This window comes from Siniperca chuatsi, linkage group LG11, assembly GCF_020085105.1.
Source record: "Siniperca chuatsi isolate FFG_IHB_CAS linkage group LG11, ASM2008510v1, whole genome shotgun sequence".
Lineage (NCBI taxonomy): Eukaryota > Metazoa > Chordata > Actinopteri > Centrarchiformes > Sinipercidae > Siniperca > Siniperca chuatsi.
In genome coordinates, this window is record NC_058052.1 from 16,044,570 (window position 1) to 16,060,738 (window position 16,169).

Here is a 16,169-nt window from a genome sequence, read left to right on the forward strand (position 1 = left end):
ACTGCTCATCTGTTAGTCATCTTCTTAGTTTCTAATCCCGGGCCTTCAATCATAGCGGCACATGCTGACCTCTTTGTTCGTGTTGGGGACAGAGTCATTAGGCTGCCCGTAGGGAAATTTCAGGGAGATGCTTATGACTTCATCTTGCTGCTGCATGTGCATCATTTGATTTGGATTACTGTCATCAATAGACAAGGCCAAACCTGTGTCCAAATAGACTCAGTGTATCCTGAAATATTGTAATTTGTATTGGTATAAATCAGCCACTGACACGACAGTACAATGTCTCAAATCATGTTGTGCAGATGGACCACTTCAATTGCGTACTTTAAAAAGGATGTCACCAATAAAGGGTTAAGCATCTACATGAAAACAAACAAAATTCAGGGAATCAAAAGCAGCAGAGGATGACACATATAGTAGTTACTAATATGTTTCCTTCTTTGCTACATCATAAGACAGTCATAAAGAAAAGAGCAGAGGTCATCTTTCTCTGGGACTAAAACACAACAAGGAAGTTCTGCTGCAATATCAACCAGCTCAACCTCTCAGGTCAGCTGACACTGCTCTGCTGATTGTTCCTAGAATTAAATCCACACATGGTGAACCTGCTTTTAGCTTCTATGCTGTAAATATCTGGAACACACTTCTAAGAGATCTCAGGCTTGCCTAAACATGGACTACTTTCAAATCAAAGCAAGGAATCTGCCATTGATTTAGATGCTTTAGATCTGCACTATAAATGTTATTCTTTCACCTCTTAAATTATTTTCATCTTAATTAGTTTGTCATTATCTTTTCCTTTTAATTTGCTTTCTTACTATCCCACCTTCTTTTTTATCATTTATCTCAGAGTCTTACGTAAAGCACTTTGCACGATCCTGTGTATGAAATATGCTGTATAAGTAAAGTTGCATTTCTTTGACTTTGATTATGCCCTCATCAATGGGTGGGGCTGTGGCACAAAACAATCTAATTCAGGCACTCAAAGTGAATGGTTAAAAATAAAGCCTTTGATAAATATGTGCTAGTGCATTCTAAAAATACTAGTATGATTTTAATTAAACAAAAAAAAAAAAACATGTGGTCAGTTATTAATAAAATAATAGTTGAAGCATTTAATATATTTTATCTTCAAATGACATGCAATTCTTATGAGAAAGAGAAAAATATTTCCTCAGCAACATTTGTGTTTGCTGTGTATGATTACATTATGTGGTTGAAGTTTAGAGCATGTTTTTGGCTATTTATCAAGAAGCGATGTTGACAGAGAGAGCTGCAAGTAGAATTAGTTTGGCTCCAGTCCTGTGCATGTCTTTGAAACGTGAAGGTCCATAAAAATAAACATGTAGACTATGAAATAACAGTTTATTACTAAGACATCAAGAACATTTTGGATTACAAGAATCCTAAGTATACTAAAAATACACCCACCAAATATATCAAAAGTATCATTATATCAATCATTTATCAATCACATATCTCCATTACTGTTTTCTTCCTGCTTGTAAAAAATACATTAAAAAAGGAATTCCGGTGCTTACTTGGAAAAATGAGATATACCAGGTCAAAAAAAAGAAAGGGAAACTTTGAATAATTTGTAGCCTACAGTACTTGTGTCACTACAGGATCACTCTGTCTGTTAGAGCACCTGTTGTCAAGATACCCAATTCAGCTTTACCATTTTGGATTATTATTAATAATCTCTAGTGTGGTTTGCCAAGGGCAGAGGTTCGCTTTTAGTCCTGGTCCACTCTAAAACTAGGTCACTCCTTTAATCTCTCCATGTAGAGTATACTGTAGGTTAGCAGCCCTTTCATTTCATAAACCTCAGTGAGTGCTAGCAGAGTGAATACACAGTCATGAAAAAAGTCATGCAAAACCCTAAAAGATATGACACACTACTTCTGCAGGAATAATCATGGGCTGAAATGACCACTAGCAGCAGTCCACTGAGGTGCTAAGATAATTTATGAACACGTTAGTCCTGTATTGTGGGTCTTACTAAGATTTCCACAAAACCTTGAGGCCTTAGCAGTTAGCAACACAGAAAAACCATAAATACAATTAAAGTAAATGTAAGTAATGTTAAAATGTGTGTGTGAAACCAAGTCTAAGAAGTGATTTTGTAGTTCATAAAAATGTACAAACTGAAACAAAATTCTTTTTTTTATTGTCCAAAATATATTTTACATTAAAATGTGTATTAAAATAAAATTTGTAATAATGAGGTGCATCAAATATTTTTTATAAGTGTATTTGACATTATACTGATGTACATCAGTTGGCCACTGGTGCTGAAACTAAGCCAGTGCTCTCAGACAGGCAGTCCCTCTCACACTGCTTCAGTACTCTCTTTCTTTTACACTGCTGCCTCCAAGTGGTAAAACACTGGTGGTGGACAATAAATGTACTAATAAATTACTGTGCATTGACATGAGTGCAGTGCATACTATCAGAACCCTGAAACTGAAGCAGCTAAATGCAGTTCAGCCCTGTGCCTTTGTTACATGTCAAAATGTCTTCAGTGAAAATACCTGTAAGGACTACTGTATGTACATGATAAAAAAAATGGACCAGATTAAATAACTTCAAGGTTGTTCAAGATCAGCACGAGCGATGCAGAAACATAGTGCACATTTTTGGAATAGTTGATGTTTGTGCGCAATGTGAAGGACGTCGCAACTGTCCTTCAAATTCTGGGAATGTGATGATAGATAGTGGCTACTGTTTGACCTGCAGTAGGTGCCGTTAACTTCCTCTAACAGACGTTAACCAGCCCAACAGAACCCCACCAGATAGCAGTGAGAGGAAGGTGACATGCAGGATCTACAGTCCCCATCTGTAAGGTCTCATTCTCCAAGGATAACAATGTGTTAAAGCTCACAATACAGTGTGACACTGTGCCTACGTATACTCAATTCAAGTGGCTTATCTTACAACAGGGTTGCAGTCAGGACAAATTTACAAGTCATGACAAGTTACAAAGAATGTTATAACCAAGTACAAAATGAAAGCAAAGGATGTTAAGGCTGATTCAAGACCAATACTTGCATTTATTTCCAATTTTTAAAACCCCCTCTATTTTGGTCTTATGTCTTAATTATCTCAATGTATGTATGTTGTATGTTTTGTTGTGTTCTGTTTATTCATGTCTTCCTAACAAAACTAGCCCATGTTAAAGGAGTTTTTAATAAGATGAAAATGTGTACAGTACATGCTAAACTGTGTTGCTCTGAAGATGTTGAATGATGTCTGAGGCAGATTATTTGACTTCATGTGCTTCAATTTCCTTGCATGGAAAACCTTATTTTATCTAATTTTATCTTACTTCCTAAATAAACAGCGTATTGGCTGTTTAGGTTACAGCATTCACAACATACAATTAAATGCTTGTTTAAAAAAAAGATGCAGTGTACAAAGTGGCATGGCATGGACATATTCAGGAGGCGCTTCCTCAAACAGGGTCTTTATACAAAATTGCAGGGTGTTTGGGGATCACGTGACCTCCCCTGCACAGGATGTCCCACGCATGGGGAGCGGTGACGTGAAGCGTGGCTACAGTCAGTACGCCCGTGCAGTGAGGTTCAGCACATGGGGAAAGTTAGAGGAAAAGTTTAGAAGCGATGATATTTTAACACAAAACAAATTTTCTGGCAAGTTAGTGCTTCTGTCTGCCGGGTGTCGGGAAACTCTACAAATAGGCTACACCTGTGACACAGCGCTATTTTTTTTAACTTAATATTGAATCAAGATTTAAAAAACAAACATCTCGCTTGTCGTCTGTTTCGCTCTCCTTAATGTCGATGTTCTTTCACGACGTCTGTGCCTCCGCGCTGCCTCTCATTCATCTGGCAGAGGAGAGGAGCCCGCGTCCGAGGATACAATGAAGCAGTGTGTCCTTGTCCGAGACAATGCCGTAAGATGCTACCAAGGGACGATACTGTTTTCTAACAAGATCGGGGACGTTTTGCTCGACTGCAGAGAGAGACCAGCTAAAGGTTTGTAACAGCCGTTATACGTAAACACCTCCACATCTTATGTATTGTGGCAGGAAATGACTCTTTAAAAAAACAACCCTGGTCCACCGGCGCACGGTAGAGCTTGTAAACATCCTGCTGCCATGCGCTTAAACGCTGTACACGATGAATAATGATAAAGTCTAACGCTATTTCCACCGCTGTCAAACGATACGTGAGTGATGTATGGGTGTTTCCTCATATGATGCAGGTATAAATGATGATTGTGCAAATATGGAGGCTGTGTATGCCATGCAGTCAACTATAATCAATAATTCTTTCTATCATAGATGCGACTTGCTCATATAACTATTTTTACAGGTTTAATTTTGGATATTTGAAAGCATCATGCCCTCATCTCAGGGCATCAGGCATTAATAGTATGCAGAAGTATTCATTAGTCTGTATTCATTCTGGAACAGTGGGGGTGTTGGAAACGCTCCTGAATTGAAAGTCCCCTCCCCCTAAATGACTGCTATAGTATTAAATGGGCACCACACACACACAGAGGGGTAGTTTTCTTTATTTCCAAATGGCAAATAGTATGACATCCAAACTAAAATCACTCAATCACATGGAAATGATAAACAACACCTACACAAATTATAATGGTTTTCAGTATTTCTCTATAACAGTTAATTGTTTACACAAATACCCCTGGGTGAACAGCGGAGCTTTCAGTGGGAATTTAGCTTTCAGCGTCTCCATGAGATGCTGCATCAAGGCTTTGAAAGCAGCCATTAATGTAATTTGTAGTGAGATGATAAACAGAGTGATGTGTGTTTCTGCTTGAGCAGAGAGTCAGATTTGCCAAACGCTCCAGTGACTCTTGAATATGTAAAAGTGCTCAGCTCAAGTGCTTCAGCCTGACAGTTTGACGGCTATGGCGTATTAAGCTCAGATAATTGGGTGATATTTACTTACAGAGCACACAATCACTCCTTAATGATATGCTTTGTAGAAATTATTCACTCTCTTGACAGGTCCAAATGGCATGTGTGTATGTGGGGAGGCGTGCATAGTCTACATTTCTTTTTCAGTAATATTAAAAAAGAGTCCCTAGACAATTTATTCAGAATTAAGAAATGTGTTGTACTGAATAATTTCAAATGAAAATCGATGTCAAAATAGTTCATTTGTTCAAAAGTCTTTTAGAATAGCAATGTGACACCAGTGTGTGCTGGTCTGGCTACATAAATGTGGGTTTATTTAGACACCAAAAGAGCATGGTGAAATGTAAATGTATAATTTCCAAGACTGGGGGCGCTGTTTTGCTTATTGCATTTGAATGTTGTCTTAAGTCTTTGAAAATGAAATGTCAAATGCAGTTTTCATTTTCATTTTGGCTTAAATATTGCTTGCATAAATGGAAAACCAGTTTACATTGCTTATATGTCATTTTCAAATTTTAATTAACATTTAAATATTGTCCACTCTACAGCGGGTTACCACTTTGAAAATTAAATGTCAAACAGCTTTTCTATTTTTATTTTAATATAGTCATAGAACGCCCATAAGTATGTGAAGATGAAAATTGGATTATTGCATTTTCATTTTCATTTTTACTCAGATAACACATACATATGTGGAAAATGATAATGCTATTGTGGAATTAAATTTTCATTTTCGAGTTTACATTATCATTTGAATATAGTCCCGTATACACTTCCATAGACACTCTTCTTGAGTTTTGAAAGTGGCATCATGTTAAAGAGACTGGGGTGTTGAAATCACACAGTCGCGGCCGTGTCGCCCTGACTAAATGCACCAGGATTATGATATATTGTTTTCTACTTTGCATACTCTGGTTTTTATTGTCTTTACTGGAGTACCTTTCTTACTGCAGAATGAAGCTTTAGCCTCTGCATGACAAGCTATGACCAACACACAGACTAGACTCTAGAAACAACAAAGCCAGCACTCAAGAATGAAGACCAAATATGCAATTGTCTTCATCTGTATCGTGGCCCTGGTCATCATCGAAAAGGAAAGCAACATCCTATCAAGGTAAGAGAAGAACAATCTTGACTTTGCTGAAGAAAATGCAGTAAGTCATAAGAACTTTAATCCTTCGGTATGGAGTTATTACTTATAGGGGAATTGTAGCTCAAACTCCTGTCTCTTTCACATAAACTCGAGCCAGAGCTTTTGTATCGTCCAACTAGCTTTCATCTTGGCTTACTGATGAAAATATATTGGTGGTGTTCAGCAGATTGGGTGGAATTGTATCCTAGTGGCTAGAGACTGTTTTGTAACTTTAGAGCAATAACATTTTGGTAAATACACTTATTATTAAACCACTCTCACATCTGTACCCTAAATATGAATACAGCCAGCAGCTGGATAGCTTATCGTAGCATAAAAACTGGAATCAGGGGAAGTAGCTAGCCTGCCTCTGTCCAAAGGTTATAAAATCAGCCTACTGGCAACCCTAAGGCTCACTGATGAACATTTTTAGATTATATCTTCCGTGTTTAAGCCATTCAAAGACTGAAATGTAACAAAGTTGTGATTTTACGGGGTTTTGTGCCTGACTATTACTTAGACGCCAGCAGTGGATTTTGTTACCTTTGTACAGAGCCAGGCTAACTGCTCCCCCTTTATGCTAAGCTAAGCTAACCGACAGCTGGCTGTAGCTTTGTATAAAACTCACAGACGTGTGTGGTATCGATCTTGTCATCTAACTCTCGGCAAGAAAGCGAATAAGCCAAACTATTCCTTGAAAGGATTTCAGACTGGCCGTGATCCTCTGGATCTGTCGTTTCGTCTAACATTAGCTCCACCTAAAAGTGTCAGCTAAATGTAAAATATAAGTGCTATCTTGGGTGGTTATACTGCTTCATCTGTTGTTAATTGTTATTTTTTAATCAAGCCTCTGTATCTCATCAGGGTCTCTGATAAGCTGATCCAGAGGCAGACTCCACAGCAGACTCCACAGACTCCACTGGATTATAGCAGCACAACACAAAATGGCTCCCTGATGGTGCTCTCTCAACTCACTGGTACAAAAAGGAATTACTCCAGTCTCTCTGAGGAGCAAGAGGAGGAAAAACTAGATGAATTAGGCACGTACAGCTACAGTGGCGGCCGTAAGCACATATTACTCTTGGCCACCACACGAACAGGTTCCTCATTTGTGGGGGAATTTTTCAACCAGCACGGCGAGAACATGTTCTACCTGTTTGAGCCTTTGTGGCATGTGGAGCGCATGTTGACCATGGCTGCAGAGGCAAACAACGGGACAGTGTTGGCAGGAATCTACCGGGATGTACTCCAGGGGCTCTTCCTGTGTGATTTCTCTCCTCTTGAGAAGTTCATCTCTCCCCCACCTCAGGACCACGTCACCCCGGCTCTTTTCCGCAGAGAGTCTAGTTTATCGCTCTGTGAAGAATCTGTCTGCTCTCCTGTAATCAAAGATGTTTTTGAGAGGTACTGTAAATTCTCTTGATACTCACTATTATTGATCAAGCTTACAGTGTTGGTCGAATCTGAAAAAGGAAGTAAAACTGAACTGTGATACAGTTGCAAAGAGGGAGGGGCTGCTGGTTCTGGCAGTATTGTTTACCACTATAAGCTCCCCTCTGAAAGTTTTCTTTTAATGATGATATCCTCAATGTTCTTTAACATAGGAAGACAGAAGTCTCCTGGATAATTTAACGATACTATTGGTTTATGTTATAGCCATCAGTTTTAATTATATCAACTTAGTTTCTGAGAAGTACATTTTTTACTTTTGGTACAGTGAATTGCTCTAAAAACTATGTATGATACCCGTTAGCCTCAGCCTACATTGCAGAGCTGTAGCACATTCAGAACTAACTGGGAACAAAACATTGCACCATAGTTGCTGAATTCATCTAACATTGACTCAGAATTCAAATAAGCTTCTACAAAGTAATTTCATGTACATTTAGCTTGTAATGTTTAGCAAAACAAGACATTTGAGACATCACCTTAGGATTTTGAAAATTGTGATGGGCATTTCTCTGTTTTCTGACATTTTATAGACCAGACATTTAATAGATTAATCCAGAAAACAATTGTCAGATTAATGATTAATGAAAATAAGTTAGTTGCAACCCTATACGCAACAAAATTTTAAGCATGGTGATTGGATGTTTCTTACCGAAATGGGAGTCATAGTTGACTTCACCCCTTAAGTTTTTATCTGATCTTATTTGAAAGAACCAGGCATTTGCTCATCCTTTGTACTGATGATTCAGCCAAGAGAGTTTCATGCCCATACAAGACATTTACTTCAGGAATCTTAGAAGCCTGAAATAACTCCTCCCACTTTGCAACCCTATGAAAGGTATTTATCATATAATACCACTCTTCTTTTAGGTATCACTGTAAGACTCGTCGCTGTGGGCCGCTGAACTTGACCCTTGCATCTGAATCCTGCCTTTCCAAGCAGCACCATGCCATTAAGACTGTCCGTGTGCGCCAGCTGGACACATTGCAGCCTTTGGTAGAGGACCCTCACCTGGATGTGCGAGTGATCCACCTAGTCCGAGATCCACGGGCCATCTTAGCATCCCGCATGGTGGCTTTCTCTTCAAAGTACCACACGTGGAAGGCCTGGGCGCAGGACGGCCAGGTGCCTGAAGATGACGAGGAGGTGAAGAGGCTCAAAGGAAACTGTGACCAAATTAGGATGTCTGCAGAGGTGGGGCTGAGCCAACCCCGCTGGCTGAGGAGCCGCTACATGTTGGTGCGTTATGAGGATATTGCACGCTACCCCATGCAGAAGGCGGAGGAGATGTACAGGTTCACAGGGATACCGTTTAGCCCCCAAGCTAGGGAGTGGATTCTGAGGAACACCCAGACCACACAGGAAGCTAGCGGGATTTACTCCACCCAGAAGAACTCATCAGAACAGGCAGACAAATGGAGATTTAGCATTCCCTTTACACTGGCTCAGGTAGTGCAGAGAGTGTGTGGACCCACCATGAAGCTGTTTGGGTACAGATTTGTGGATGATGAAAAGACACTGATCAATAAGTCCATCAGTTTGCTTGAGGAGAAACTATTTCATTAATCAAAAATGTAGATGTGAATCTGCAAAACACCGCACACGATGGAGCGGACCCAGAAGAAACCATTATTGCACAGACCGAAACTAGTAAGCAAAGGTGCCATGAAAGACACAATGTTTTACTGGTGACAGGAAGATTTGGGCCATACAATAATATTCATACTCACCAGTGATGTGCCTCATTGTAACAATGAAGAGCCACTTGATAAAAAGAAGTATTTATTTGCATACTGTGTCCACTGAGAAGCCTGGTACTTAAGCTTTACGTCACGCTCTGTATTTCATTTAAAATGGAATATGCATAGATGTCAAGCCTAACTTGTAAGAGATTATTATGAAAGATTTTATCAATAGTTGATCGTGTTTAGATTTTCAGGGATAAATTACAGTGAAAGTCGTGTGTGTTTTGTTTGTGTGTGTGTTTGAAAGAGAGGATGTTTCTGTTCATAGGGTTTATAAGGCCAGTGCTTAATTCTGCCTAGTTCAACCTGGTTTGTAGTTTGATAGATCTGCACTAGACTTAGACAACTTATAGAATCACTTTAGATTAAACCTGATGTGATTTCATAGGGCTTTACATATCTGACTCAGGTGAAGTGAATCTGGGATTGCATTTCGTGGCTTATTCATATCTTCCCAAAAGCACACAGTGTGAAAATACAGAATGATCTTTGATGTATTTAGCCAAAAGCCATTTTTAAAGCAATTCTCTTGTAATGTAATTTAGGCGTCACTACAATATACCTTAAAAAAGAGGCCAATTAAGATGGATATATAATCTTCATTTGGTTATATAAAATGAGCGGTGTCACGCTATAGAAGAATTATATCTTGCTTCAGATACCTACATGTGTCTTCAACATACAAGTGTTGTAGTAATGTATTTCCCAGGGCTGCCAGAGTCAGAGCTGATACATTGATTTCAGACAGATGTGTTCATGGACACACAAACAAAATGCTTGTGCAAAGGAGTTGTTTTAATCACTTCCCAACTCAGATAAATAAAATCACCAGAAATATTAAGACCTTGCCCTTTTAAAGGTATTAGTTGTGAGATTTGTGTATGTTGATGATTTTGGTGACAACTGATATATAAGATGTACGTATGTAACTGCATTAATATGGCCTATCACTTTTAAGTGAAACCCAGGTGCTGCTGCGTTAACTGTCACTCTTGATGGTATATAAATGTATCCACTGTTACTCTAGTTCAATGGCAGCATTGTGTTCAGCTTGGCTGAGGCACCGCTGAAACTGTTGCACTGCTCATGGAATGGGATATACATTAGAGGTACATATAGTAGTGGGCTTATACTAAGTTAGTGTTTAAAACATAAATATGAATACATTACAACTCGCAGGCCTTGAGCTGCCCAGACTCACTACTGAAGTGTTTAAGCCAAGAGGAATACTGTGAAATACCAGTTGCACCTGAAAGAATGGGTGTAGTCAGTGTATGCACCCAGATAGCCAGAGTAGCAATAATCATTTTGGAGCAATATAGTTTTGCAGTTATGTAATCTGTCATAAAGATATATGTTCGACGGTAAAAACTGTAAAAATCTGGTGTTTCAACCTACATAGGTTAATTCATAAACCTTTAATTAAACGTTTTCATGGTGGAAAAAAAGTATCAAAACATCAAAAGCAGTGCCTTTTTTAAAAGTCTTTTGTAAAGTAAAGTCTCAGTTCCTTGAGGAAAAGTTCAGTCTCAACATCAGTAAGTTAGTTACAAGGCTTTCAGGTCTCTCAATGCTGACTTTTAAAATGCCATGGTATTTGAAAATTCTTCTTCCAAAGCTCTGTTAATAGTGATTTTTGCATAGCTGAGACCAAGTCCTTTCATTGCATAAGCTTAATAATTAAATATTCACACCGTGTGGTGATGCAAAGTTGGACCTGAGGCATTAATATTTTGCTTGCAAGTCATGAGTCAAGTCCTAATTTTTGTGACTTAAATCTGACTTTGAGTACAAGTCTACAGCTCTGGTCAACAGAAACCCTGTCTATCAATACTCAGTCTGTTCATTTCATTAAAATAAATGCAGTGCTTTTGTGTCAAGCCATCGCCCTTTTCAAAATTCTACTGAAAGTACTGTATTTAGCCATATTTTAGCGAAACAATTAGTGCTTGGAATAAATTTAACATGCAGGTGGACAGTGGAGAAATTGATTATGCTGCAGGAGCAGTTCGAGAAATTCCTTTGCATGTTTTGATACTTTGTGGTGTGAAAACTTGTCACCTAAGGTAGCCATTGAAACAGATGAATTCAAGCTGAGTACAGCTGCTGTTCTCTGTGGTGAAACACACTTCAGAGTTTTTAAGACTAAAGAGGTTATAGAGGAAAATCACTTTTAACTCTCATTGAGGCAGTGGGTAAGAGTTTGATAGGTTCATAGTTCCCTGTTTCTTGACTTGCTGTCAGTGTTTACTATTAAAACTTTCTTCTTTACCATCGCATTCTGGTTATTCTTGAAGAAGAAACCAAGGGCCAAAGCACAGGTTATGCTTAAGCAACTAGAAATGTATCACACAGATGTAAATGTTAGTTTCTTCTATTGAAATTATAATTAAAATTATTATTTTGTTGTGCTTTGAAGCTATGAAGCTGTCAGTATTTTCTTTTAATGTTTAAATGCTATTTTACATGTAACACGTTACAGTGTGCCAAAATACACTGGTAATATTAATTCCTCAAGTTTTCCCAACAGTATGAAATCCCATCAACTGCCCAGCAGAGGAAGTGGAACGGTTCTAGAGAGAAAGTGTTTCTGGCACTGCCAAGAGAGAAGACGTGTATTTCTTTGTGGTCCTTGATCTCTGCATTTCCTTTTAAAGACTTTTCAGCAGAAAAACCTGATTCCAGATAAATCTGCACACACAGTCACTACTTTGGCATATTCCCCCTCCATTAATTCCACAACAAATATTTCTGCTTTCTTATCAGTGTATTTTTTTAAGCATTTGTATGCATAGAGGCTGAGAACGACATGGATAAAATGGATTAATGTGGAATTGTTTACGGAGTTGCATTCTCTCAGTCTTGCTCCACATCTAAATACATGCTGTTGCCAAGGATCCCTAAAAGGCTGAGTGGGAATAACTAGAGAAAAAAGGCAGAAACAGGGAGCCCATTCAAGTCTGCATTATTTCAGTCTGTTTCACTCTACGGCTGAGAGAAAGCACTTTAGAGTTCAACAGCTGTTGGTCAAGCTGATTCTACCCTACATTGTTTCCCTGATGCTCAATATTCCCACAGCAACGTAACAGATGTTTCCATCCTGCAAAAGAGGAAAAGTCTTGGTGATAAGCCACTGAAGAGCCAGGACTGGCCCAATCTCAAGTTTCCTTAAGGTGTCGTTTTTAACCACTACTGCTGCTGTAGAGCAGTGAGTTTGATAAGTGGATCCCAGAGGTTTTTTAAATGTGTTTTACTAGCACATGCACAATGATGCACATGCACACTATTTGTGGGTGCAAGAACAGAGTACAAAATGAGACTGTGAGAGATATTTAGGTCAGTCATCAGTTGTGCCAATAAGCCGAATTACATACACTGAAAACTAAACTTATACACAGTAGCCCCATCCCCCTAACAGTTTCACGTATACTGACACATGATGGAGGTAAGTTGTCGCAAAAAGTAACAATGCACCAAAATATAAGAGGAAGACAAGCAAGCTTATAAAAACAGTAGAGGTTTAAACAGTTTAAAAGGGTTTGTGGATGTTTTAAGCTAGCAAATGTTTGAACATGTTTGGCCCTGAGGATACAATTCTTTTGTGAAAAACATTGACTGTTTACAATGAACTGATTCCTCTGACCCATGACCTTGCTGTTATTGACCCAGGAACTGGGCCTACCCCATCACATACAGTCACATGATAGATTTCAACTGAAAAAATACAAACAAGCAGCATTCAAATCTGTGGACACGGGAACTGGGCTGTTCATAACTTGGTACTCAGCATCTTGTGTTTTTACTGATTTCATGATTTTTCCTCAGTGGGGTCCAAGAAAAGGAGCTCTAAAAATAATATACCACATCTTCATTCAAAAAAGGAAAACAAAACATGGACATGGAATTGTATATATGTGGATTCAAACTTCCTACTTGGCATAATGAGTTGTGTTTATGTGTTGGTGCAGAGCTAAAGGGAAACACGCACATATTTTAGTGAGGTGTTGGCTCACAGGAAGACATCAGAGGAGGGAGAGCCACACATAACACAGATGCAATCTTTTAATTTGAGTGTTTAGGACAGGTGATTGAAATCAATGAGCTTACAGGGCATTAACATAAACGTAGAAATAGAGTCCATAGAGAGGTTGTTCATAGCGGTCTCCCAACATCCACATGTCCTCGTTCTAGGAACCAGCAATACAATAGAAAGTCACAGAGTAAAAATCAAGAAGATCACAGTAAAGTAAATTTAAAGTAAATTTTAGTAAAGTAAATTTATACTAATGAGGTCAATTTCACAGAGTAAAGTGAAAACTTCTGGATGCATACATTAAAGTAAAGCAGTACAGAATCTAACAGAGAAAAACATACAGAAAAAGAAAAACATTTAGGTGCATAAATATAAATAGAAAATATAAGTCTACTGTACAAGAAATGCATCCATGTTTTTAATAGCTGAATTTAATCGTAATGTCACAGAAATGCTATCTTAGACAAAGGGGCTACTCAAATTCACAGATTATTGGCACTGTGGAGAAAATCTTTCTCAAAGACAAAAAAGTATTTATTCTATTGGCCTTACGACAAAATACTCCAAACATTTGAAGTAAGACATAACACTGACACATACTTCAGTCTGATAAATGCCTTTTTTTTCTGAATCTCCCTTAGATGTCTTCTCTCCTCAACCTAAGCTTCCAGATATATTCAGCTCTGTCTTGGTTCCTCAGGTTGAATCTTCATAATGTTTGCCTGCTCGAGTACCAGATGGCAATTATAGATGTAATGGTCTGCTCAATGCAATCACACATACAGATGTAATCGCTTCAAACATTGTCTGTCTGAAAATCCTTTTTTTCCTTTTTGTCAAAATGTTTGTTTAATTATTTATTTGATTACTTTTGTTGATAAGACAAAAAGAAAATAGACACTCAGAAAGTGTGTGGAGTGGAGTGTTCGGATAACTGAACAATGTATAGCGTCAATAAAATGTTCTAAAGTTATTGCATAGGTTTAGTACAGTTATTCAAATTTACATATTTACTTGGCAGATATTTGCTCTTTCTTTATTTAAGCTTGAATATTGTATGTGTGATTGGCTCCATTTTTGTATTATTCTGTAGAATTATTGCTTAATTTAAATTTGTGCATCCAAATGTTTTATTTTTCTTACTCTCTACTCTCTGTGTTTACTGTCTTCTAGAATGAGGCCATATTAAAACTGGAGGCCCTCCTCTCTATGGACTCTGTTTCTATGATCATGTTGCTTGCCCTTGAGCTCACTGATTTGACTCACCTGCCCTATACTCTATATATGTCACCCAGATGGTTTGTGTTTTTATCTTGAAGAAGGCAGAAGAGGTGAAATGTTGTTTCAGATAATGCTGTTTTACCAAGTAAACAACTTGAATACTTTACAAATTTTAGTTACAACTAGATAAAGAATTATTTTTTGTAAGTCTGGTCTCTATACTAATGAAACCTTTTGGATAACATGTAACTGTGATAATTAAAGACAACTGGAGAGTAAGCTGTACACCACAATGGACCTTTTTGTGGCTCATGAGCTCAGTTTTTGATCCCAAAATTCTGATGAACCCTGCAATTAGTTTTTCTTGATTATGATTATTATTATAATATATATATAATTTTTGTTTTAGCTCATCGTCTTTGTAAACACACCAAACATTTTGTGGCTATATGAAAACATGAAAATTTGATTTGTGCTGTATGATGTACTGTAGGCCTACACATATTAGAAGAATCAGTGCATAGTAACCTGCTTGTTTATCTGTAACACTATACATAGATGACTAGCTCACTTTAGTTATAACATGGCCAGATAGTTTAAGGTACAATTTGGCACCACTTGCTCCAAGGGTGACACTGGTTTAGACTGTCATGCTATTAAAACTACTGTACCAACAGATGCACACAGTGTCTTTGTATGCACACACAGATTCAATGACTCTACTTGTGCTGTGGAAGGGAAGGGAGAGGGCTAAAGAAACAGGAAACCCACCTTTTCTGGCTCTCATCCATGTTCCTCCTTCCTTAAACATCCCCTGTCCCACCTCAGTCTTCTTGGTGATTTGGACAGGTAATAACTGTTTTTGGAAAGATAAACAAATGCAGGTTTCTTGAAATGGAATGTTTTTGTTTTATTTTTTTGGGTGTGTGCCTGCTTTGTGCTGTTTTTTTTTTTGTTTTTTTTTTTTTTTGGGATCATGACAGCCTCTTTCTATCTTAAGCTATCCAGTGTCACACAATCACTATGCTATTCCAATCCCGCTCTCCACCCCTCAAGCAAACACACACACTGGACCCCTACCTTTCTCAAAGCACACTCCATCTCCTCTTACTGGCTGCCCCTCACTGGAAGGTAAATAAATCCTGTGGTTGGGGTGGAACACTGAGTGCCCTCATATGCCTCTGGAGCCGCTATGCCTGAAAGAGGCCTTGTGTTTGCCTCTGTAAGGTGGCTCCACTCAGCCATACGTGTGGAACACCCCAAAAAGGAATCAGCTCTAAAAAAACAAGTTTTAAACCTAAAACCCAAAACTTTTACATAATGCCGTTGTAGTAGCTACCTCCAGTGACAATTTCAGGATAAATAATGTTAGCTAGAATATAGTGCCATACTGTGATATGCTGCATTTATTTCCTGTGTGTCCTGCAGAGGGCAGTAGACCCCACAGGATCATCAAGAGTCTGTCGTGTGTGTGTGTGTGTGTGTGTGTGTGTGTGTGTGTGTGTGTGTGTGTGTGTGTGTGTGTGTGTGTGTGTGTGTGTGAGTGTGTGTGTACAGAGAACATATGACTGTGTATAGTATATGTGTGCGTGTGTGTGTGTGCACACAAGCGTACAGAAATGCATATATGTATGTTCTATATGCATGTGGGCATATGTGCATTTGCATGTGTGTGG

The 16,169-nt window shown here is 38.4% G+C and overlaps 1 protein-coding gene and 1 long non-coding RNA gene across 2 annotated transcripts; one reads left to right on the forward strand and one right to left on the reverse strand.

Annotated features, from left to right (window-relative positions):
- Positions 1 to 3,523: 3,523 nt before the first annotated feature.
- Positions 3,524 to 11,511, forward strand: chst3a (carbohydrate (chondroitin 6) sulfotransferase 3a). The gene is made up of 4 exons (XM_044214803.1): positions 3,524 to 4,001; positions 5,866 to 6,026; positions 6,909 to 7,448; positions 8,364 to 11,511. The coding sequence occupies exons 2-4, from the start codon at positions 5,947 to 5,949 to the stop codon at positions 9,058 to 9,060; spliced, it is 1,317 nt and encodes a 438-aa protein (XP_044070738.1). The 5' UTR covers positions 3,524 to 4,001; positions 5,866 to 5,946; the 3' UTR covers positions 9,061 to 11,511.
- Positions 9,483 to 15,952, reverse strand: LOC122884643. Its single transcript, XR_006379936.1, has 3 exons — positions 15,574 to 15,952; positions 15,265 to 15,349; positions 9,483 to 13,426 (listed from the first exon to the last, which is right to left on the reverse strand). It is a non-coding gene; the product is annotated as an uncharacterized LOC122884643 (long non-coding RNA).
- Between the last annotated feature and the right edge of the window lie 217 nt (positions 15,953 to 16,169).